Raw genomic sequence first — 24,193 nt, 5'->3', positions numbered from 1 at the left:
CCCAAGCAAGCTCTGCACTGTCAGAGCGGATCCTGTCGCGGAGCTTGATTCCCATGAACCACGAGATCATAACCTGAGCCAAAATCAAGAGTTGGGTGCTTAACCTACTGAGCCACCCAGGTGCCCCCCCCCCCCCCCCCGCCCCATCATTTATTTTTAAAATGTTGGTTGCAGTGGTGCCTGGATGGCTCAGTCAATTAAGCCTCTGACTTTGGTTCTGGTCATGATCTCACATTTTGTGAGTTCGATCCCTGCTTCTCGCTCTCTATTTCTGTCCCTCGCTCACTTGTGCCCTCTCGAAAAATAAAAATTAAATAAATATAAGATATAAAATAAATATTGTTTAAAAATTAAAAAAAGGGGGCGCCTGGGTGGCTCAGTTGGTTGAGCATCTGACTTCGGCTCAGGTCATGTTCTCACGGTTCGTGGGTTCGAGCCCCGCGTTGGGCTCTGTGCTGACAGCTCGGAGCCTGGAGCCTGCTTCAGATTCTGTGTCTCCCTCTCTATCTGTTCCTCCCCTGCGCATGCTCTGTCTTTTTGTCTCTCTCTCAAAAATGAATAAAGATTAAAAAAAAAATTTTTTTTTTAAGATATAAAATAAACAATAAAATATATAATATATAAAAGTATGTTGGTTGCAATCTGTGATGGGTTACAACATGCGGTTTGAAAAGTATGGTTTAGGTTAAAACCATGAGACTAGATGAGCTAGATTACCTCTGGAGGAAAGGAACCATCATACTCCCCCAATGTAGGAAGTTAAAATGTGGATCGAGGAGACTGACTTCCAGGCCTTACTTGAATGCTTATGTTCTTGGTGTCCTCCCAGGTGACCATCTTGGTGCTACAGGGCCGGCTGGATGAGGCCCGGCAGATGCTCTCCAAAGAAGCCGACGTCAGCCCCACCTCTGCGGGCATGTGCCGAATTCTGGGGGACCTGATGAGGACAATGCCCGTTCTCAGTGTATGTGGGAGCAGACCTGCTCTGTTGGGCCATGAGATACGGGTTCGTTCACTAAGCACAAGGGGTTTCTGTGGCAATGGCATCTCACTGTGTCTTTCCCCTTAGCCTGGAAACACCCAGACGCTGACAGAGCTGGAGCTGAAGTGGCAGCACTGGCATGAGGAATGTGAGCGTCATCTCCAGGATGGCACGTTCGCCTCCAGTCCTCACCTGGAGTCTCTCTGCAAGGTGTGTGGGAAGGAAGTTCAGGTTGGGGTCCAAGTTGGAGCTGTGGTTCCAGTGCAGCAATAGCAGGAACATGATGGACAGGGCTGTCCATCATCTCTGCCATGAAGGAGAGAGCTTTCAGACCAAATGCTCTACTTGAGATTAGGAGAGTTAATAGAGAAGTTGCCCCTGGAACTAAAGGAAAATGTCTCTCTCCTTAGATCATGCTGGGAGATGAAGCTGCCTTGTTGGAGCAAAAGGAACTTCTGAATAACTGGTATCATTTCCTCGTGACCCGGCTCCTGTACTCTCATCCCACAGTAAAACCCATTGACCTGCACTTCTATGCCCAGGTGAGCCTGAGCTTTAAGGAGTGGGAGGAGGGAGTAGGAATCACGGGGGTAGGTCATTTTCAGTGTGTGGCCTCTTTGAGTTGAACCTCCCTGGAGAACAGGAAAGGTCTTTCCTTTTGCACCCCCTTTTTTTTAAGTTTATCTTTCTTTAGTAATCTCTACATCCAACTTGGGGCTCAGACTCATGACCTCAGAGATCAAGAGTTGCGTGCTCTTCTGACTGAGCCAGCCAGCCTCAATCAATTAATTGAGCAAGAGACGGCATGTATGCGTGAGCAGGGTAGGGGCAGAGGGAGAGAGAGAATCTTAAGCAGGCTCCACGCTCAGTGCAGGGGCCAATGCAGGGCTCAATTCCAAGACCCTGACATCGTGACCTGAACCAAAATCAAGAGTTGAATGTTCAACCAACTGAGCCATCCAGGTGCCCCTCTTTATTTTTTAAGTCATCTGTCCCCAACATGGGGCTCAAAGCATGACCCCAGAGGTGAAGAGTTGCATGGTCTTCCAACTGAGCTAGCTCAGCATCCCCTACTTTGGCCCTTTTTGAGGGACCCATCATCCTTCTCCAGGGTTCCCTACACAGAAGCCCTACCTGCCCCCTTGAGTCTCTGCTTACATCTGGGAATTGAGTTGGTCACCACCTTTCCACAGTCCAGCCTTGACCTGTTTCTGGGAGGAGAGAGCAGCCCAGAACCCCTGGACAACATCTTGATGGCGGCCTTTGAGTTTGACATCCACCAAGTGATCAAGGAGTGCAGGTAGGACCTGCTACACCCCCACCATTCTGTCTTGAGGTGTGCAGTTCAGCGGCATTAAGTGTATTCCCAGTGTTGTGCAGCCATCACTACCATTCTTTTTTTAAGTTTCATTTTACTTTGACAGACCATGCGCAAGTGCACATGTGCACAGGAAAGCAGGGGAGAGGGAGGGAGAGAGAATCCTAAGCAGGCTCCGCACTATCAGTGCAGATCCCGATGCAGGGCTGGAACTCAAGAACTGTGAATCAGACACTTAACCGATGAGCCACCCAGGTGCCCCTCCACCATCCTTTTTTAGAATGTCTTGTTCCTTCTCACTGGTGTCTTAACTTTCTTCCCACAGACATGCTCTTCTCCTAGGCCACATGTAGGTAGATCCTGGCTTCTCTCTGGACAAGCTTGGGGACCTTCCTAAGGCTTGGGGGCTACTGTATTTACAGCAGTTTTCATTTCAGGGATGTTTACTTGAACAACATTGCAGTAAATTACTTTGGTATTTAAAATCCATAAAAAGCCAGCAGACTTATTTCTTGGAACCTGATGGATATGCATACCACCTTAAGGGACAGTACTTCTCATTAGTTTCCCTCTCTAGTGAGCCAAGGGCTACCACCCCAGCAAACTGCTGGTTGAGTCTGTTTAGAGCAGGGATTCTACACCACCCCTCTCCTCAAAAGGGTATCTTGTCATCGCATTGAACCTTCAGCAAGGCTGGAAAAGGAGTATCAGACATAATCACAGGTAAAGCTTACTAGGAGTTTCCATACATAGGAAGTCAGACACAATTTATATTCCCTTCTTGTGCATCCTGGACAAGTGGGTATTGAATTGAAGACTCCCAGAAGGGAGAGAGTTGGGAACTATAGCAGATGACCTTGCTCAACTATCAAATTCACTGATCTCGACTGGATAACTTTTAATAGATCTGGGCAGTGGGAAGGGATCCTTTCCTGCTATGCTCCTGTTGGAGCGAAAAGAGAACCAGGGCTTGAAGAAAATGGTGCTAGATTTGGAGAAAGAAAACCGAGTTTTATGTCTATATCCTTTTCACAGACCTGTAGTTGGAGCTGGAAGGTGACTCACAGAATCCAGCTGATGAGGGGCATCTGCACGGAACCGTTAGTGAGAATCACTTACAAAGGCACACACATGTGTCATTATTTGGCTTTGTCATTGCCTCAGCCTATAATTCGGAGTAATAGGCATTCCCAAATATACTGTCTGTTATAGTATTGGGTTATTTCCATTAAGGCTTCCTTCATAAACCACATCTGAATTTTTAGGAACAAATCAGATTTGAACAGAACCAGGAGGAAGGATAATGAAAAGGGAAAACACCCTGTTCTTTGCAGTGACAGTAGAAGAAAAAGGGGAATGCCAGAGAAGAGGAGTGGCTTTCATGAATGCCCCAGAAAATGGCATCACCCTCCTCCCACTCACACATAGGGATCAGGCTCTCAGCCCCTCAGTCTGAGCACCTCTCTCTCCTGGCAAGCAGGAAAGAGTCTAAAGTATTTCTGTTTGCTATAAACTTTGGAGTGTGGGTTTTTCTAAAAAAATTTTTTAACATTTTTTTTTTCTTTTTGAGACTGAGTGTGAGTGGGGGAGGGGCAGAGAGAGTGAGATACAGAATCCGAAGCAGGCTCCAGGTTCTGAGCTGTCATCAGAGAGCCTGACTTGGGGCTTGAACCCACAAACTGCGAGATCAAGACCTGAGCCAAAGTCGGACACTCAACCAACTGAACCACCCAGGCGCCCCTGGAGCTTGGGTTTTTCTGATCCGGGAGCTACTTCCTACTCTGTTCTGAAAGAGGCACCATAATGCAAGTCTTGAAACCTCATCCCAGAAACTGGAGGAAAGGCTGAAGTACCTTTAGAGAGAGTAGTAGAGCTTTAGGAATGTGCCCTCCTGGATGGGGAAGGATTGGATTTGGCATTTTACGAACACTTGGTTTCTCTTGGTTTGTACCAGTCAGACCCAAGCTTGGTTCCTGGGAAAGTGGGGAACGTCTGGTGTTGGGCCAGTGGGCTGGTGATGTAGGCAAGTCTCGCCGCTTTCTTTGGGTATGACGTCAACTGGGTTCATGACTACCCTGTAAAGGGGAATGAAGGGAATCCTTTCTAAAGGTGCTAAAAAGGAGATTTCTAAATGAGTATTCGATGATCCCCATGTTAGCCAGACCCTAAGAGGCACAAAGGGCAGTGAAGGGTGCTGAAGTGGAGCATAAAGGCCCTCAGAGGCCATAGTTCATCAGCCCTTGCTGGAGAGCTGCATGTCAGCCTATCATCCCCACAGCCAAAAGGAGAAGTTGGGAATCCTCCAAGTACTCATTTCCTCCTCTCTGGCTTACAGCTTCCTCTAAAAGCCGGTTCCTTGCTACCTGGCAAAAGGAAACAGGGAGCTGGCATGTACTTCACTGGGAGCTAGGCGGGACGGCAGCTTTGTGGTGCCCTTAAAGTCCTGTCACAATATTGAACTAGAAGGAAACAGGTCTTCCTTCAAAAATTAAGAAGAGGTCCAGTTTAATGTTTACCTAATCTAGAATCTTCTTGCTAGAACTTTGTCCCGGCCCATAACATTGGCTGCAGATTATGGCGGTGTGCAGACCCTCACACACCATTTACAGAAGAAGGTCCACAGCCGCCAGAGCTCAGTTAGGTAGTGGTTGCTGCAGAGGTGCCAAAACAAGATACAGGAGTTGGGGTAAGGGGGCAACAGTGGCCCAGTGCAGGGCAAACAGTCCCGTGGAGAGTTACACTTGTTTCCTCTGGGTAGGGCCTTCGGCATGGCTGGTCTTCCCAGCTCCACAATTTTCTCTTTTCTAGCAGAGGCCACTCCAGAGCTGTTGAGTCTTCCTCGAACATTTTTGAACAATGAGGCTGTTTGCTTGGTTTGTGTAGAGGTTGCCTTGGGAATTCTCCATCATTTGTGTGTGAAGCTCCAAAATCTGTTGTTGAGACTTGTCTGGCTTTGCAGGGAGGGTATGGCGGCCTTGTTCAACACTCCATCCTGTCTTGGTCACTCGAGCAGTGTCATTAGCACCCTGCCTTCAGTGGTCGCTGCCCTGTGGCCTTGGAGGCTGCTGTATCCCTTTGGGAGATGCTTGAGGGCTGCCAGACTAGGGCATGCTGTGGCTCCTCGGCCACCTCACTGGCTGTCTCACTAACTGTCACATCAGTCTGGGCAACAGCAGCTGTTCAGGAGGGCCGAGGTACCATCTCCCCTCACCCATCCTTTATGCCCCACACTGTGCCAAGCTTTGCGATTATAGCAGTTTTTCTTGTATTCCTGAATGTATTACCTAGGCCAGATGTTGTGGAACCCCTTAAGAGAGGACCCTATATCAGATTGTAAGGTGAGGAAAAGCTTCTCAAAGGAGGCTACACTCAAAGTGGAGTCCTGAAAAGTTCAGCCAAAAACATCATTTTGGGCAGAAACAAAAACATACGGAAAGACAGGAAAGAAAGAAGGCCTGTTACCTGCTGAAGGAACTGTAAACATCTCTTAGGACCAAAACACTAAGTGAGGGGTTGAAATGACAGAGGTCAGAAAGGTGTCAGATTATCAAGGACCAGATACACTGTACCCAGTAGTTTTGATTGTATCCAAATGGGGAGCCACTGAGGATTTTAGCAAGATAGTGCTGTGAAATTTGTATTTGAGAAAGAACAGTCTGAAGAGTGTGGAGGACAGCAAGGCTGGCAGCTGGTAACTTAACAAAATTACTAAAATGGTTAGTAATTACAGTAATGTGATAATAGTTAAGATTTACTAGACTAAGTTTTAATGGATTATTTCAATTTATCTTGGAACAGACCTTTGAGATAGGTGCCTTTTTTTTTTTTTTTTAAGTTTATTTACTTATTTTGGGGTGCCTGGGTGGCTCAGTCGGTTAAGCGTCTGACTCTGGATTTTAGTTCAGGTCATGGTCTCATGATTTGTGAGTTGGAGCCCTCCAATGGGCTCTGTGCTGGCAGTGTAGAGCCTGCTTGGAATTCTGTCTCTCCTCTCTCTGCGCCACAGCACAGAGCCCCACGTGGGGCATTGATCTCATGATCATGACCCAAGCCAAAATCAGAAGTTGGACACTTAACCGACAGCCATCCAGGTGCCCTGAGATAAAAAGTGCTGTTTTTTTCTTTTCTTCTTTAATTTTTTTTTTTTTTAATGTTTATTCATTTTTGAGAGGGACAGAGCATGAGCAGGGCAGGGACAGAGAGAGGGAGACACAGAATCTGAAGCAGGCTCCAGGCTCTGAGCTGTCAGCACAGAGCCCAACGCAGGGCTCGAACTCACAGACTGTGAGATCACGACCTGAGCAGAAGTCGGACGCTCAACCGACTGAGCCACCCAGGCGCCCCAAAAGTGCTGTTTTTTCCAAGCCTATCTCACATATGAGGGAAGTGAGCCCTGGTAAAGTCACACTGCCAGCTAACAAGGGCCCTGTGGCTATTTGGCCCCAAAGCCACTTGCTAAAGCCCATACAGTTTGCTGAGCTTTTAAGCACTAATGAAGCCATCAAGAAGTTCTATTAACTCAACTTCAAAATTATCTCACAACTGGTTACTTCTCGTTCCCTCCTCAGCTGCCACCTTAGCCCAGCCACCATTATCAACAGCCTGAACTATTGCAGGTTGACTGGCTTCACCACCGTCCCCATCTCTACATTGTCCATTTGGACACAACCGTTCGAGTACTCTTTTCAGTCTTTAAGTTTTTATTTAAATTCCCATTAGTTAACACACAGTATAGCACTAGTTTCAGGTGTACAGTGTGGTGATTCATCACTTCCATACAACACCTGGCGCCCATCACAAATGCACTCTTAATCCCCATCACCTATTTAACCCGTCTCTCCACCTCCTTCCCCTCTGGTAACTATCAGTTTGTTCTCTAGAGTTAAGAGTCTGTTTCTTGGATTGCCTCTTTTCTCGCTCTTTTTTATTCCCTCTTTGCTCATTTTAAGATTTTATTTTAAACGTTTATTTTTCTTAAGTTTATTTATTTTGAGAGAGAGCATGGGGGAAGGGCAGAGAGGGAGAAAGGGGGAGAGAGAATCCCAAGCAGGCTCCACATGTTCAGTGCAGAGCCCAGTGCAGGGCTTGAACTCATGAACCATGAGATCATGACCTGAGCCAAAATCAGTTTGGACGCTTAACCGATTGAGCCACCCAGGAGCCCCTTTAAGATTTTTTAAAGTAATCTCTACACCCAAGGTGAGTGTCAAACTCACAACCCTGAGATCAAGAGTCCCATGCTTTGCTGACTGAGCCAGCCAGGCTTTTTAGTTTTTGTTTTTTAAGAGAGAGTGGGAAGGGCAGAGGGAGAGGGAAAGAGAGAAAGAATTCCAAGCAGGCTCTGCACTGTCAGTATGGAGCCCGATGTGGGGCTAGAACTCACAAACTGCAAGATCATGACCTGAGCCAAAATCAAGAGTTGGACACAACTGACTGAGCCACCCAGGTGCCCCAGGAAGCATTTCTTTAAAAATTGTTATTTATTTCAAGAGAGGGAGAGAGAATTCAAGCAGGCTCCACCCCTGAAGTGGGGCTCAAACTCATGAACTGTGAGATTGTGACCTAAGCTGAAGTCGGACACTAAAAAGACCAAGCCACCCAGGTGTCCCTGCCATAGCTTCTTTATCCATTCATAAGTCCATGGACTCTTGGGCTGTTGCCATAATTAGGCTATTGTAGATAGCGCTACAATAAACATAGGGGTGCGTGTATCCTCTTGAATTAGTATTTTTGTATCTCTTGGGTTAATACTTAGAAGTACAATTGCTGGATAATAGGATAGTTCTATATTTATTATTTATTCATGTATTTATTTTTGAGAGAGCGCGCACACACACACCTGTGAGTGAGGTGGGGAGGGGCAAAGGGAGAGAAACCAAGAATCCCAAGCAACTTCCATGCTGAGCATGGAGCCTAATGCCCCATGGAGCCCATGACCCTGGCATCGTGACCTGAGTGGAAATCAAAAGAGATCTAGTGACCCAAGGTGGTTCTATCTTTAACTTTTTTTTTTTTTTTAAACTAAGCTCTACACCTAATGTGGGGCTTGAACTTATGACCCCTAGATCGAGAGTTGCATGCCTACTGACTGAGGTAGCCAAACATCCCCTCTATTTTTAACTTTTCGAGGAACCTCCATACTGTTTTCCAGAGTAGCTGTACCAGTGTGCCTCCCCACCAACAATGCATGAGGGTTCCCTTTTCTTTTTTTTTTTTTTTTTTTTAATTTTTTTTTTTTTCAACGTTTATTTATTTTTGGGACAGAGAGAGACAGAGCATGAACGGGGGAGGGACAGAGAGAGAGGGAGACACAGAATCGGAAACAGGCTCCAGGCTCTGAGCCATCAGCCCAGAGCCTGACGCGGGGCTCGAACTCACGGACCGTGAGATCGTGACCTGGCTGAAGTCGGACGCTTAACCGACTGCGCCACCCAGGCGCCCCAAGGGTTCCCTTTTCTGGGCATCCTTGCCAACACCTGTTGTTTCCTGTGTTGTTGGTTTTAGCCATTCTGACAGGGGTGAGGTGATATCTCATTGTAGTTTTGATTTGCTGCTTGTTTTCAGTGTTAAGCCATTTTTTCCTGCTTTCTGTCCCAGTGGCTTCCCATCACGAGGCACTAAGTGAGCTGGCCTTTGCCTGACTTCAAGTTTGAGTCATACGGGCTTCAGTCTGAAGTAGGAACGAGACTGACTTCCTGCTCCAGAGCCTTTACACTGACTGTTGCTCTATTTCAGGGCTGTTCCTTTCTCTTGTCTTCCTGTGGCAGGTTCTCCCTCCTCCTCCAGCCCTCTGTTCTAAGAACTAGTCCCTCGTCATTAATGTTCTCTATGGTCCTTATTCTAGGAGGGTGGACTGTGCCTGTAGTTGTGAGTAGGGGAGGCAACTTGTTTTTAGATCTTCTGGGTTAACATTTGCTCACCTTATTTAATATTCTTCCTTAAGACTGGCCACTTCTGATTTCATCTGTTACCCTTGAATTTTTTAGAACTTCAGTCTCTAAAGATAGCTTCAGAGTCTCAGAGAGCTGTACTGACCATCATAATTCCTCCACTTTGGCAAAGAAGCTGAAGTTAAATAACTGGCCAGTCACTGAGTTAGCAGGACTGGATTTGAACCAATTTGCAGTGCTGCTAGAGCACATCCATGGTGGTCTCTAAGCAGTTTAGTAGGGCACTATTTATGTGTTAACCTCAAGCTTGGATTTACTGATTTTTGTATTTATAGAGCACTACTGAAAAGAATTTTTTAAAGATATTTTATATCCATTTTCCCATTTTTTTCTTTAAACAGTCCAGGTAGGCAAGAGATAAAATTACTTCCATTTTCCAGATGACAGGGACAGAGAGGTAAGGACTGACTGAAATGGTGGTCTCGAGTTCCATTTGTAGTATCTTTTCCACGAAAGCACTGTCTAGTTAACCCAATGACAGTGTTCAGTTGAATTACTGATACATAAGGACGTATGACGAAGTTAGAATAGTTAAGAGCAACAACTTATCTGATGAGTTGGGGTTTTGTTTAGGGGGCTGCCATAAACAGATATCTTATTTATTGGAATTCTTGTCTAGAAAGGACAAGGTCAGGAAGGAACATAACAGAATAACAAAATTAGTAAAGCCATAGCTAAGGAAAACATGGCCCAGGAGAGTACTCTTTTGTTTATTTGTTTGCTTATTAGTTTATTTGTTTTGAGAGGCAGGGAGGGGCAGAGAGAGAGGGAGAGAGAATCCCAGATCAAAGCCCATGGGCTTTGAACTCATGCATCATGAGATCATGAACTTGGATCAAGTCCAGTGCTCAACTGAGCCACTCAGGTGCCCCAAGAGAGAACTCTGTAAAAACTTGAGCATGTTAGGACTTTGTGTAGCATGTAATGAATTTTTAGAACTTAGTATTGGAGGATGATAGAAATAGAGGAAAATCTTTGAAATTTGGCACAGATAATTTTTTTTTTAATGTTTATTTTTGAGACGGAGGGAGGGGCAGAAAGAGATGGGGACAGAGTGGGCTTTGCCCTGACAGCAGAGAGTCTGAAATGGGGCGCACAAACCGTGAGCACATGACCTGAGCCAAAGTTGGATGCTGAACCAACTGAGCCACCCAGATGCCCCAGCATAGATCATTTTTTAAATGATCTCTGTGCCCAACATGGGGCTCAAACTCATGGCTCTGAAATCAAGAGTCTCATGCTCTACTGACTCAGCCAGCCAGGTACCCCAGCACACACAGTTTTTTGAATGAATAATACAGAGCTATTAATAAAGTTGGAAAATAGCTAATCTTCAAAATGAATGTTAGGAAGGCCAACAAGCATATTTATTCCCTAATGGTGGAATCCTGGAACAGATGGAGTCTCTGAGTATGTCCACATCTTTAAGAATGAGGCAGAAGTTTTAAACATTTGTCCAATAATTCAGTGTAAGCCAATCCCTATTTTTATATCACGAAAGCAGCATTTTTTACCTTAATGCATTATTACACCTCCGAGACTGTGTCTGCCTTGGTAGTCTGCTCCTTTCATTTGTGCTTGATTTTGTTACAGAAAGCAATCATTAAAGCTTCTTTTCCCTTTTCCCAAGATTTAGAAAATAGGCATCAGATACAGAAGGCCTATGCCAAGTAACAAATGAATAACCTAACCCGAAATGATGGAGGCACACTGATAAGTGTGCTGGTACACTGTACAAAAGGATGCTAGGGAGCTTACAAACATTGATGATGTAAAACAGTGATTTCCAAGGAACTTAATCAGACCTTCAAAGGGCCTTAGAAACCTGCATTTTTCACAAGGGCCCTAGATGATTCTAGGCTTTGATTAAAAGTTTGATTTGGGTGGGTGGGGGGGGATGTGAAGTATAGTTTGGGGAAGGACTTAACCTTCATCCTGGTCAGACTATAAATACAATAAAATTACAAATCTTGTAACTGAACAAAAATTTCTTCATGCAAAGTATTAAACCTGAACACAAGATGGTTTTTAAACTGTCTTATGTATACAGTTGTATTCATAAAGTACGCTAATCAAAAGCTATACAATGAGAAACATTAACAGTGAATCCAAATGAAAATATGTTCCTCTGAATTCCATGTTTCCTGAAGCATCAGAAACCACTAATCTTTTAGTCTTTTTTTTTTTTGAGAGAGAGCGCGTGCGTGCTCATGCAAGTGGGGGAGGGGCAGAGAAAGGGGGGAGAGAGAGAATCTCAGTCAGGCTCCACACTGGCACCACAGAGCTCAGAGCCTGATGCAGGGCTCAAACTCTCTAATTGTGAGATTATGACCTGAGCGGAAGTCAGATGCTCAACTGACTGAGCCACCCAGGTGCCCCAGTGTTTATTTTTGAGAAAGCATGAGTTGGGGAGGGGCAGAGAGAGGACAGAGAATCTGAAGTGGGCTCTGCACTGACAGTAGCGAGCTGGACATGGGGCTTGAACTCATGAACCATGAGATCATGACCTGAGCCAAAATTGGACGTTCAACCAGCTGAGCCACCCAGGTGCCCTGATCTTTACTTTTTTATCTTTAAGTTTATTTATGAGAGAGCGAGCAAGAGCGAGAGAGCACGTAAGCAGGGTAGCGGGAAAGAGGGGGACAAAGAATCTGAAGTGGGCTCTGCACTGACAGTAAGAGAGCCCAGTGTGGGGCCTGAACTCACGAATCATGAGATCATAACCTGAGCCAAAGTCAGACACTTAACCTACAACCATCCCATCTTTTTTTTAATTGAAGTATAGTTGATGTGTTAGTTTCAGGTTTGCAACATTGAACAATTCTGTACGTTACAAAATACTCCCCACCAGCAGTGTAATTACTATGTCATCACACAAAGATTATGTTCCCTGTGATGTACTTTTCATCCCCACGACTGACTTATTGACTTATTTTCTAATTAGAAGTTTGTACCTCTTCACCTAGTTCTCCCATCCTCCCACCCTCCTCCCCACTGGCAACCACCAGTTCTGTTTTTATAAATCTGTTTCTTTTTGTTCTTACACATTATTCTGTATCCACATTGTCTGCATCTGATTGGATCCTTGAATTTTATTTTCACTGTGACATTCTCCATAGATACAGATTATTGGCTGCCACTTTGAGGGTTGACCTTCCTTCTGGGTATGCACTGTCAGTCCTCACACAACACAGAGAAATTTCTTCCAAACGGATTTCGGCTTGTCACTGTCCTACCTATCCTTTTATTCAAAGAACATGAGGGGTCCTGCTCATGCTCTGCTCATATGGATCCTACTCTCTGACCCCGACTCTCCTCCTTGGGTTTGAACCCACAGCATTGCCTTAAGCAACTGGTGGTTTGTGGCCCATCTGACAGACCTGTTGGATCACTGCAAGCTCCTCCAGTCACACAACCTCTAGTAAGTATGTGGCAGCCAGGCCAGCCCTTGGGACTTGGCGGGGGGAGGGGGGTCCACTGTAAGGAAGCATGGTTGGCTGTGGGAGGGCCCTGAATGGAGCAGGCCATGGGTTTTGGTCTCATGTTACATTTTATTCCAGCTTCGGATCCAACATGAGAGAGTTCCTCCTGCTGGAATATGCCTCCGGCCTGTTTGCTCATCATAGGTAGGAAGACCCCAACGGTGCTTTTCAGCATGCAAGATGGTGTTCTTTCCCATCTGGTTCCCTGAAGTCTACGGGGCGTGCGGGAGGAGCCATCTCAGTGCCAATCCTTGAGCTCCAGGGCAGCACCTGGGCTCTCCAGGCCCTCATGTCTGTCCTCGGACTGTTGCAGCCTCTGGCAGTTGGGAGTGGATTACTTCGACTACTGCCCTGAGCTGGGCCGAGTTTCCTTGGAGCTGCACATTGAGCGGATCCCTTTGAGCACTGAGCAGAAAGCCCTTAAGGTGCTGCGGATTTGTGAGCAGCGGCAGATGACTGAGCAAGGTGAGCCTGCCCTCTTCCCGGCATACTTTCTGCTCATGCCGTGCCAGCCACACTAGAGAGAGGCCGGGCAGCGCATGCCAAGAGATAAGCCAAAACAGGAAAATTACTGAGGAAGGAAGGACAAGGAGCCGGGGATCCACCGAGACTTAGAAAGCAATGGAGCACATTACCTTTTAAAAAGATTCTTACTCACTTCTGTCTCCTGCCTACTCTAAGTTCAGGGTTGGGGTCAGCTTCTCCCAGGTGGGTTGCTGTTGCTAAGGCTGCTCAGTGGGGAAGAAGTAGGACCAGAGTCAGCTCAGGAGGAGCACAGAAAGGAAAGCAGTGTTATTTGTTCCTCCTCCCCTCACCGTTGAGTGCAAAAACTCAAGTTTTCTTTTCAAGGCATTTGCTTGCGTATGACCATCTCTGAAAGCACATGGCATTCAAGACCCAAAGGGTGTTTTTGACACCTGGACAGATAATGAAGGAGCTGACCTTTGGAGAGCAATAAAAATCTTTTTGCCATCCCTGAAATCAAACCCACTCACAAAGCCAGTCCTGCCAGGGTGGGTCATAGTGTGATCAGAGCCAGGAGACAATTTATAAACCCCAAAGTTCCCAGTGTTACCGACCAACTTGTATTTGGAGCCTGTGGACAGGCTGCAGAAAGCTCAGAGGAGTCGGGAAGCCTGTTTCTGTCCAGCAAGGGTTATGAATGGAGTGACTTGCAGGGTGAAAAGTTAACCTTCTTTCTTTTTTCTTGCCAAGTTCGCAGCATTTGTAAGATCTTAGCCATGAAAGCTGTCCGCAACAATCGCCTGGGCTCTGCCCTGTCTTGGAGCATCCGAGCCAAGGATGCAGCCTTTGCCACGCTGGTGTCAGACAGGTGGGTTCAGTCCGTCCCTTTTGGCTTTCTGGGAGCTGTATGGGAAGTTGGGAGGTTGAGGAAGTGGGGCCTGGGACTGCCGCTCTGACCTCTGGGCCTGGCCTTGCAGGTTCCTCAGGGATTACTGTGAGCGAGGCTGCTTTTCCGATCTGGATCTCATTGACAACCTTGGGCCAGCCATGATGCTCAGTGATCGACTGACCTTCTTAGGTGAGTCTTTGGGCTCTGTCCCCTGGACCTTCGGCATGGTGGAGATGGGAGGTACCATCTAGACTTCTCCAGTGTTTCCTTCCTGTTAAGCCCAAATTCCAAACCACATAGAACCCTGTGTGCCAGACTCTGCAAAGCATACTTTCTGGTTAACATTTCCCAGTGATTTCAAAATTAAAGAGAAAGGTGCAAAAGTAGTTGCAGGAATAAGGAACTCCCATGTACACTTTATCCAGATTCACCATTTATATTTTGCCTCATTTATTTTATTAGGTTTTTAGGGAACAGTCTGAAAGTAAGTTGGAGACTTTGTTTCCCTTTCCTCATAAATACTTGAGCATGTATTTTCTAAGAACAAGAACATCCTCCGATATAACCAGTTACCAGAATGCACTGCTCTCCTCAAATCTGTAATCTACATTCTGATTACATCCGCTGTCCCAGCAAGGTCTTTTATCAACTCCACGTTCACAAATTCAGTTGTCCTGTCTCTTTAGTGCCCCTGCCTTTCTTGGTGTTTCTTCACTGTGACATTTTTGAAGAATCTGTTCAGCTTTCTTATAGAACGTTCTCTATAATCTACGTGAATGGGGAGGGGCAGAGAGAGGGAGAGAGAATCCCAAGCAAGCTCCACACAGCCAGCACAGAGCCTGACTTAGGGCTTGAACTCACAAACTGCGATGTCATGACCTGAGCTGAAATCAAGAGGTGGACATTTGACCCACTGAGCCACCCAGGCACCCAAAACATGTTTTTTTTTTTTTTTTTTTTTTTTAATCCTGTTGTTCTCATTGGTCCAGGACATTTGTTGTCAGTTCTGAAAGAATCTCTCTGCTTTCATGTGGCTGGTCTGGGGTTTCTCTTGGCTTGTTTAGGGCGAGAGGTGACCTAGTGTTCTCTCTTCACAATAGGAAAGTACCGCGAGTTCCACCGATTTTATGGGGAGAAGCGCTTTTTTGATGCGGCTTCTCTTCTCCTGTCATTGATGACTTCTCAGATTGCTCCACGATGTTTCTGGGTAACACTACTAACAGATGCCCTGCCCCTTTTGGAACAGAAACAGGTACAGTTTTAATCCACAGTGATTTTGTGTTTTATAGTCTTTGACAGAATGCTTCATTCTGTAGCTGTTGCACATCCACACATCATCTCCCAAGTAGAGCCCTGTGTGGGGGGCATTCTCTCGTAATGCCCTGCCTGGAAATAAGAGGATCTACGACGAGAAAAGCTACTTAATTTGAAATGAGGCAGCTGTCTACTAACAATACTCAGCCTAGTGCCCTGACGAGAAAGGCTGGGGGTGACAGTACGGGTGCTGTTCTTCCAGGGCTGCATATATGAAGCCTGCCCCTCCAAAGGGCATGCACGGAAGGCAATCTCTGAACCCGGGCACATGCCCAGATCAGCGCAGGCCTTGGTTGGGAAGCATCTAAGCAAAACAGCTTCTTTTTTCTCTTTTAGGTGATTTTTACAACAGAGCAAACATATGAGCTGATGAGATGTCTGGAGGACTTGGCCTCAGGAAGGCCAGTGCGGGGAGAGCCTGGTGCTCAGCGACTCCAGGTCATTTTAGCTTTTGGGTTGTTGATTCTATAATGGCAAGAAGAAAAGGCTCCCTCTATCTTGGACTCCCCTACTTCCCTCCTGAAACGCTGGCCCCTTACAAACTTGTCCTTCTTGGTTTGGCTCTTATCCTGTAATTGACACACCAGCTTGTTTTAGGAGAAAGTGGGGTGATCCTAGTGTTCTGGTCTCTCCTCGTCTGTTGGTCAGTCGCAGAGGTTCTTTGCATGCAGTTCCCTCAGATAAATCACTTGCTAGAAGCTATTAAGGGTTAAATGCCCTTGGTCTGCCTCCGGGTCACATAGAACCTTAAAGAAGGAACACTTCCTGCCATACCTTATGCTGGCCTTCTTTGCTTTTTAGGAGGACATAGAGAACACCAAGCTGGAAATGCTGAGACTTGCTCTTGCGCGAAATCTTGCCCGGGCCATTATAAAAGAAGGCTCACTGGAAGGCTCCTGAGGCTAGCCAAGAGCTGCTGTAGCCTGGCATCTTTGTATGACAATGTATATAAATTTTTGAAAGAATAAAAACATTTCTTCCCCCTCAAATAGAAGGCAAATTCTTAAAAGTTCAGCTAGGGGTTTTTTCCTACCTCTGCTGTGAACTTAAGGTGTTAGAAAGTACGCGTTCTGTTCTCCTTGGCATGGAACTTTTTTCCTGGTCTCCCAAAAGAAAAAGCCACTCCTGGAAGTTATGATGGTGAGTGCAGTGCCCTCTTTCCTATTTGAAAGTCAAACGAGAGCAGTCAGTGGTTTACACAGGCTTCTGAAATTGAGCCTCATTTTAGAATCAACTGGAACATTATGTTAATTGTTCTGTCCTTTAAAAAAGGAAAAGGTCCAGGAACCTGTACTTTCATCAACAAAAACCTCAGGTGATGCCAGCAGATGTGTCTACATTTGGAATTCATAAATGGTACTCTGTCCACTGTGGGGTGAATGGGTATTAGGATTCCAGCTACGGCAAAAATGATTTTATTTGACATGCAGCAGAACAAGGGCAGCAGAGTTGGGATATCGTATACAGCCATTTGTCACAAAGCAGTGACCTCAGTAGTAACACTCAATTTTAATGTCTAAAGCTTATTATAAAGGTGTATTTTCACACAGTAATCCCATAAACCTTCCCAGGGCTGCTAGCAGCTGGCTTTTGGAAAGCTCTTGGATTTACTCTGTATGTTGTGAATGGATTCACTTTTGACCTGTTCTAATCAAGCAGTGAATTCTGCTTGCTGAAGCTGGAAAGGAAGCAGGAGAGGACCTTCTGATACAGTAAGGAAACCTGGCAAAGTGCAGGGAGGGATCAGGGATTGTGGCATGTGCCACCTTTCCCCAGAGATGGCTTGGAGCCATCCGGCTAAGCCCAGATGAGCTGAGTGCTCTTTCCTCAGCTGGTGGTTGTCCCTTTCTTGCCCTGTGAGGCCTGGAGTCCCTGGCCCACTTGCATCTGGTAGAAGGAGCAACTCGGACAAGCGGTCGGAGGTTGAGCACTGCCGAAGCAATAGGGTCTGGTGACTCGATTCAAGCACGGCTCCTAATCTCACCACCTCCAGACCCCGTATCTTGCGGACATGCCCCTCAGCAGCTGGGGACAGTCAAGTCCTAGGCAACAGGTAAGACGTCTAGTGCAATATGCCTGACCCTGAGGCTGCCTGTTCCCAAATACATGCCATACCACAGGCCAAATGGTGGGAAGAGGGGGAAGCCTAAGCAGGAGAATGCAGAGGATGATGGGAGTTGTCCTCTCCTTCAGAGACTCAAAGGGCAGGAGAGCAGTTTATTTCATGCCAAGCAAGAGGTAGTGAGTAGGATGGCCTATTCCCAAGGCAGGAGGCACACTTTTCCCAGAAAGCTTTGAGTACCTGCTTCCAGAGAAGGGGAGACACTGGTTCTCTTCCATTTTCTTTTGTATCCCTAGTTTTGGCTGCCACAAGGCCAAGTTCTGTTTCTAATAGGCTGAGTTTCATATCCCACTGCGATGTCCATAGGACACAGCCTGCAACCACCAGAGACGAGCACGCAACTCACCCAGCGGCCATTCCAGGATGCTGCTGCCCATGGAAGGCAGGGCTGGAGACTCGGTAGTACATCAACTTCTCTATGCCCAGGGCCACTTGGGACCACTGGGCTTTGCCTACCTCCCAAGAGGAGCCTGCCAGCAGGGGAAGCACAAAGTAGTGATGAGGGGGCTGAGGCCTCCGGGGGGGGGGGGGGGGGTGTGTGTGTGAGAACACGGTCCTTGAGGGAGGGTGCCAAGTCTCTTTAGAGCCCTCCCCCCTTATGGCATCAGGATGCCAGCATGGGAGGAAAAAACCTACTCCCCTGCCTTGGGTCCACGTTCCCAGGGCAATAGTGCAGAGTCTGGAGCCACTCCCCACCCCTGACGGCACATGGCCACTTCAAGTCACACAGGTAGACAAAAAAACCAGGTCCTTTTAGGGGGGCCAATGAGAGATCATCACGGCAGCAGCCTGGCTCCCAGCAGCAATGCCCAGGGCCCCTGTTCCATATCAAAGCTCTAAGCACTGCAGTCAGGATGTGGAGAATGACTGGACCAGAGAGCCCTCCTGTCTTGTGGCAGCCTGCCTGAGCTTCAATGCGGAGGTGACACGGAGTCCTCTGGGGTCATAGGTTACCCCACTGTTCCACAGGAGGGAATTGGTCCACCTCGCCCACCTCTGTGCTCAGCTGCTCTCCCAGGGCGAAGGTCAGCCTATACCGAAGCCTCGCTTTCTCCTGTGACAAAGGGGCAAGCGTGTGAGACCTCCTCTTCTCCTCAAACCTTGGGGCCCTTTCTGTGCTCCCCTCGCCACCCCAGGCTCACTCAGCCACTGAACCAGGGTAGGGAAGGGACACAGGTAATGCTGCGGTATCACGGCACTTCAAATTGGGAGGCAGAGGTCCTAATCTGGGGCAGCTAGGGCTTCAGGATGGACCTTGGTTCCAGCTCACCTTCAGCGGATTGGCCAGCAGCATGACCTGGGTGATGGCTGCAGGCGGCTGGATGGGACTAAATGGAGACAGCTCTGTCCCAGAGGGTGGCTGTAACTTCACCTTCATTGACTGAAGAAAAAGAGAAGCTCCTTTGAAGAGAGATGGCAGGTGCCCCTAGGAGGGAGCCTACTGGAGTCACAATGGACACATGGCTGCTGCCTGCTGGCCTCAGGGCCCCTCAACCCAGTGGGTTCAAGATAAGGCTACTTCTGCCTCTAGAGGCCCCAGGAAGCCAGGGGTACCTTTGGCACTGCGGCCTGCAGCACGATGCTCTTGATGGGCAAGGGAGCTGTGTTCAGCATGGACACCACCACCACCAGCACGTCAGGCCGTCCAGGCGGACACTCCTTGGCAAAGTGGAAGAGGATGCGGAAGCCATTTTTATCATAGGCTGTCACAGGAAGGGCGCTGCCTGTGAGGAGAGATCATGTGGGTGAAGGAGAAACCTCACAGAGCCCAGAGGGTGTTGGCCACAGCCAAGTGGGCAGGACCGGGCAACCCTGTGGCCAGCAGGCTCCTTGCAAGAATCTGGGAAAGAGCCTCTCAGAACCTCCCAAGAGTCCAGTGGCAACAAGGAGAGACCCAAGACAGCAGGGAAGCGGGTCATGTCTGGCTCTAAGGGACCTGGGCAGACAGCCTGTGCCCGCCCCTCATTCCCTATGACCCCACAGGCTGGGCCCCACATCCCCTCCCGCCCCATGCTTCCGACACTTACTAGGCTTGATAGATTCCAGGGGCACATGGACACTGGCCAGGGAGAGCTCTGGCCCCTTCATGGGGCTGCCCTGGGGCTGGAAGAGAGGACTGCTGGGCCCAGGGGAGAAGGGGAGGAGAGGCCGAGCAGTGGTGCTGGTGGGGACCAGAGGGGAGGTGGTGGCCCCAGGGAAGAAGATGGAGGAGACGGGTTTCACCAGACCCGATGTCCTGAGAGGCAGGAAGGAGGACAAGGCAAGTCAGAGACCTGGGGAAGCTATAGGGCCAACCCCTCAAAGCACATCTCCCCTTCCCGCCAGGCAGAGCGGTTCTTACTACCCCACCTCCCACCGTTTCCAGATTCCCACCTGCCTCAGTAGGCCAAAAGGACACATCCCCAGACCCTCTGGAGCTGCCCCTGGTTCTGCCAAACCCAGGTCCAGCCCTCCCCAACCCAGCTCTCCCCCACTCATTACGCTCTGGTCTCTTCAAGAAGATGATCAAGGGCATCCAGCTGGTGCAGGGTGCTATCGCCCAAGGCTGAGCCGTGGTACCCGAGGGCTGTGGGCTCAGCCTTGAGGGCTGGGGCCGGTCCAGTTGGGAACAAGAAGGAGCCTGGTTTGGGGGCGGGAACACTGGCTGGGACCGCAGGAGCCGGGAAGGAGGGCGGCAGTGGAGCCTGGGAGCTGCCCGCGGACGGTGCCGAGGGCGGGACTAGAGGCCCATCCGAGGGGCTGGCGGCAGCACTCCCGGGCTCAGGGCCGCCAAAGTCCAGGTCCAGCTGCTCGTTCTGTCAGGGATGGAAAGTGCATGAGCAAAGGCTGTGGAGGGGTCTGGCGCAGACGGCAGGTTTCGGGTCTCCAACTCTGGCCCCCTTCCCTGGGGGCCCTGTGACCCCACCACTGGACGAGCAGCTTCCTGAGGCCAAGGCCAGCCCTTGGATGTGATCCACGTTCCCAAATGCACGCAGGGCAGCGACCCAAGGAGTAAGGACAGTCGCCGCAGTTGGCTGCAGCCAACTGGGGCTGAGGATGAGTCGGGAAAGAGAAGTGAAGCTCGTCGAGCATTTTAGTGATGTCCCCTGTGTCCCTACCTGGAACAGGGGCCATTGGCTGTTTCCAGCTGACTCTGTGGAAGGGGCGGTGGGGGCTGGATCAGCAAGGCCTGAAAACAGAAGATGATGGTGAGAAGGGGCTCTGCCTCGGGCAGTCCCACCTCACCCAGGGAAGGTCACATGACAAAATGAGCATCAAGGGGTGACAGGTGGGGAGGTTTTCCCCCAGGCAGCCTCCAGGGGGAGACGGATCCTCTTCAGTCCTTATGTTCCGTATGTGGTGGGGGGCGGGGGGCGCAGAGGTGGGGAGCAGAGCAAGACAGTCCACTGCGTCCATGCTGGAGCCTGGGTGCAGACTGCCCTGAAGGCCACTGAACCTGACTCTATCCCTCCACCTGGAGCCCCCTTCCCCACCTCTGCTAAGTACACAGCCACCCCTCAGCCCTCCTCCCGATTCCACACGCCTTTTTGCTCTGCTGGCCCCTCCAGGACACACCCAAGCAGAGCAGCTCCTCGTCCAGCAGGCAGAGGGCATTGCTTGTGCTGTTGGGTCCCAGGGCGGCCTCGGCATGACTGGATGGGTGGCTGCGCCCAGGGCCCGAGGTCTGGGGGGGTGGAGGGAGGATAGGGATGCCGGAGGACGGTGGGGCAGGGGCCGGGGCCGACACTGAGGATGAGCTGCTTGGTGTGTCCAACTCAGCAAGGTCGATGAGAGTGCCTTGGTCCCTGGAGTGGTTTCCTGGATGGGCGAATGGAGGGGGACGGGACTGATTAGGGGCCACTCTAGTGGCTGCACAGAAGGAAGCAGAACCCTGAGCGCGGCCTCCAGCCTGGGCAACACTGAAAAGAAGCAAGCAAAGAAAACCCTATCCACAGCTCCTGGCCTCTGGGAAGCTGGAGGACCACTTGGAGTGGCTCAGAATCCCCTCGGGCCCTGCAGGATGGCTTGTGGGTCAAGCACTCGGGGCTCATGGCTCGGTGGTGGGGCCCGGGGCTGGTCTGGACGGGTCCAGAATGGAGAACTGGAACACTTTACCTTCAGAGTCTGGAATGGCTGAGGTGGCTACCTCACCATTGACCACCTGCCCTTCAACGACCGTTTTGTAAGAGCTGATGACCCGGGAGAGGTTGTCACTGGCCTGGAGGATGTCCCCTAGAGCAGAAAAGAGGTACTTCTCACTCCAGGCCATGACACTCCCCCGCTCCACGCCTCCGGGCCAAACCCACATTCCTGGGTCATCCTTGCCAACTACTCTTGAACTCACCCAAACTATTGTCATTGTCCTCTGTCTCACTGGCTAGTTTGAATAATGTCCGCCTCTTATTCTCACACCGATCAAACAGCTCCTGCAAGAGTCCCAGACCTAAAAATGAGAGCTACAAAGTCCCTTGGAAATCCTCCGGTGCGGTGTTCACGTCCAGGCCCTCAGGGGGCTCCTCTAGTGCCATGGTCAGTTACCGGCAGAACTGGGCTCAGAGCACACATCTTCCTGCTCCCAGCTTTCACCACGGTGGATCACCCGAAAGGTCTGCTTAGGACCAGTGGGAGTGTGTCCCCTCCTGTCCCCGAGGTGAGCACATGCCTCAGAATTCAGAGTATCTATGTGACCAAGGACTAAGGTGCAGCAGCGTCAGGGGCACAGGGTGGGTCTCTCTACCCAAATGTCCCTGAGCCAGAGAGAAGTGAGCCCTGATGGTGGGTCCGCGGGGTCACACAGACTTGGGCGTACACACAGCTCTTCTAGCCTGAGTTAGCCACAGCTCGTGTAAAATGGGGGTGTCACTGCTCCCACCGCCACCCGGCTGCTGTGCTGATTAATGAGGAATGGCAGGTACTGAGCAAAGGCTGGCCCCCGTTCCCAGAGCCCAGCCCCCTGGAGATGCGCCTACCTTCATGAGCTCTTTATCTGCCTCTGAAGAATCCTCTTTGCTGTAATGAAGCAGCATCTCATTGAGCAGCTTTACGTTGTTGTTAACCTCCTCTAAAGTGTGCAGACGCTTGGTCACCTTCTGGATCCGTGCCTCGTCCTGTATCGAAGATGATCAAGGAGAAGAAGCTCACCTAGACTCATCCCACAGCCCCTGATGCCCCACAGCAAGGACTGCACCAGAGGACGCGCGCAGAGGCCAGTCCCAGTGGAGGCTCCTCTTCATGCACGGTTCTTGGGAAACACAAATCCCAGTCCTGACGCACTTTTTCTTTTAAAATAACGGCCCACCCTGCCCCCCAGGCTGGCCCCATCCAGGCTTGCTCCTCTAGTCCATTCTCCCCCCCAGAAGCTCCAGTGTGCCTCCCGCTCTCTGGCCTCTCCAGGTGAGGGCTGGGGGCAAGGGCAAGCAGCAGGCCTCACACCAGGGGAAGGGACTATTGTTCTGTGGTCAAGAGTTCCTCCGCCCCAAGGCCCAGGGCCCACTCACTTCCTTCACCATGGACTTGATGAGCTTGTTGGCCTCTTGTAGGTCATCTGGGTTTTTGCTTTTCAACAACTTGGCTAAAAGCTGGAAGAGGAGGTACGGAAGGTAAAGGGAAAGGTAACACCCCACCCGGGGGACCGCAGAGGAACTGGAGCTCCCGTGGCACTGAGTTAGCCCACGCCTCATCTGAGGACGCCGTCGGCTGGGATGCACTTTACCTTGGATTTCTCCTCATCATCAAAAACAGGGTTTTTGGGACGAGGTGGTGGAGAGGGGATCAGTGTCCTGTCCACGGGGATCAGTGGGTCAGACTGCACTATGCCTGAAAGGGAACATAAGGGGGCGGAGTGTCTGCTCAGGCTGGGGTCACCTTGTTGCCGTTCCTCACACAACGAGGGCGGGCACAGCCCTGTGACCGGGACCCGCAAGGGGTGAGGATCATCTCAACCTATCGAACCGCAGCTGAGCCCTTCCCAGGATCTTCCCTTCAGGAGGGGGTGGCAGACACCCCCTCATTCTTCCTGGCCTCAACCAGCCTCTGGGGCTGCTCGGAGGCCGAGGGAAGGTGAGCACGTACCCTGTCTCTTCAACATGTGATACGCATCCTTGATCTTTGTTTCTTCTGGCAGGGCCAATGTCCAGCTGTAAAGCAGCTCGATCACCTTGGTCTTCACTTTCTCAGACACCCTGTCCCCCAGGTACTAAGAGGCAAAAGGAAATAGGGAAGAACCTCGTAACTGGTGTCAGAGGCAGAGACCACGGGAAAGCTCTCTTCACGGCAAGGACAGATGGCCGGTTGGCCCCAGTCTTCGGGCCTGTCCCAGAGCGGCAGGCGTGCGGTGTGTGTGACATAGAAGGACACCGCCGTGGCCGAGCAGGATCTATCAGGGCTACAGTCTGTGCTCGGGCAGGGAGTCGGCAGCTCACTGCGCTTCCACGCACAATCTCCCAGAAACAATGGCAATTTATCTCAGAGGAATTAATGAGAATGTCTGAAGTATGAAAAATTGCTCCCCGCGCTTTAAGCGGTGCCTAGAGCTGAAGCAACACCAGCGAGCAACAGAAGCTGAGCGGCTGAGTGATGAGAAGAGTAACTCCTCAGACCTCCGGAAGACGGACCAAAGAAAAGTGACCGCGGTCCCAGGAGTCCCCCTCCCCCTCTCCCGTCTTACTGGCTTCACCTTGCAGCCGGCATCT

General features: G+C 49.7%; 2 protein-coding genes across 6 annotated transcripts in view; one reads left to right on the top strand and one right to left on the bottom strand.

The window, feature by feature from the left end:
• The window catches only part of NUP85 (nucleoporin 85), a 196,281-nt gene extending 179,893 nt beyond the window's left edge, over window positions 1-16,388 (top strand). For all 5 annotated transcript variants that reach the window (XM_049635748.1, XM_049635750.1, XM_049635749.1 and 2 more), the window contains 12 exons: window positions 830-964; window positions 1,070-1,192; window positions 1,393-1,524; window positions 2,176-2,282; window positions 12,588-12,671; window positions 12,811-12,876; window positions 13,046-13,197; window positions 13,948-14,065; window positions 14,175-14,275; window positions 15,187-15,338; window positions 15,737-15,838; window positions 16,202-16,388. In XM_049635748.1, the coding sequence (XP_049491705.1) occupies window positions 830-964; window positions 1,070-1,192; window positions 1,393-1,524; window positions 2,176-2,282; window positions 12,588-12,671; window positions 12,811-12,876; window positions 13,046-13,197; window positions 13,948-14,065; window positions 14,175-14,275; window positions 15,187-15,338; window positions 15,737-15,838; window positions 16,202-16,300 (1,371 nt within the window). In that variant the 3' untranslated portion in view covers window positions 16,301-16,388. The remainder of the gene's footprint in view (window positions 1-829; window positions 965-1,069; window positions 1,193-1,392; window positions 1,525-2,175; window positions 2,283-12,587; window positions 12,672-12,810; window positions 12,877-13,045; window positions 13,198-13,947; window positions 14,066-14,174; window positions 14,276-15,186; window positions 15,339-15,736; window positions 15,839-16,201) is intronic.
• A 657-nt stretch (window positions 16,389-17,045) lies between these two features.
• GGA3 (golgi associated, gamma adaptin ear containing, ARF binding protein 3) overlaps window positions 17,046-24,193 on the bottom strand; it is a 16,276-nt gene continuing 9,128 nt past the window's right edge. The window contains exons 5-17 of the mRNA XM_049635755.1: window positions 23,574-23,697; window positions 23,215-23,318; window positions 23,000-23,080; window positions 22,472-22,609; window positions 21,847-21,928; window positions 21,618-21,734; window positions 21,078-21,320; window positions 20,621-20,691; window positions 20,004-20,317; window positions 19,550-19,758; window positions 19,077-19,246; window positions 18,793-18,903; window positions 17,046-18,576 (exon numbers count right to left, since the gene is read on the bottom strand). Of these exons, the coding sequence (XP_049491712.1) occupies window positions 18,466-18,576; window positions 18,793-18,903; window positions 19,077-19,246; window positions 19,550-19,758; window positions 20,004-20,317; window positions 20,621-20,691; window positions 21,078-21,320; window positions 21,618-21,734; window positions 21,847-21,928; window positions 22,472-22,609; window positions 23,000-23,080; window positions 23,215-23,318; window positions 23,574-23,697 (1,875 nt within the window). The 3' untranslated portion in view covers window positions 17,046-18,465. The remainder of the gene's footprint in view (window positions 18,577-18,792; window positions 18,904-19,076; window positions 19,247-19,549; window positions 19,759-20,003; window positions 20,318-20,620; window positions 20,692-21,077; window positions 21,321-21,617; window positions 21,735-21,846; window positions 21,929-22,471; window positions 22,610-22,999; window positions 23,081-23,214; window positions 23,319-23,573; window positions 23,698-24,193) is intronic.

The sequence above is a fragment of the Panthera uncia genome, chromosome E1, assembly GCF_023721935.1.
Source record: "Panthera uncia isolate 11264 chromosome E1, Puncia_PCG_1.0, whole genome shotgun sequence".
NCBI lineage: Eukaryota > Metazoa > Chordata > Mammalia > Carnivora > Felidae > Panthera > Panthera uncia.
The sequence above is the reverse complement of the archived record's forward strand: the minus strand, read 5'-3'. Positions and strand labels throughout refer to the sequence as shown.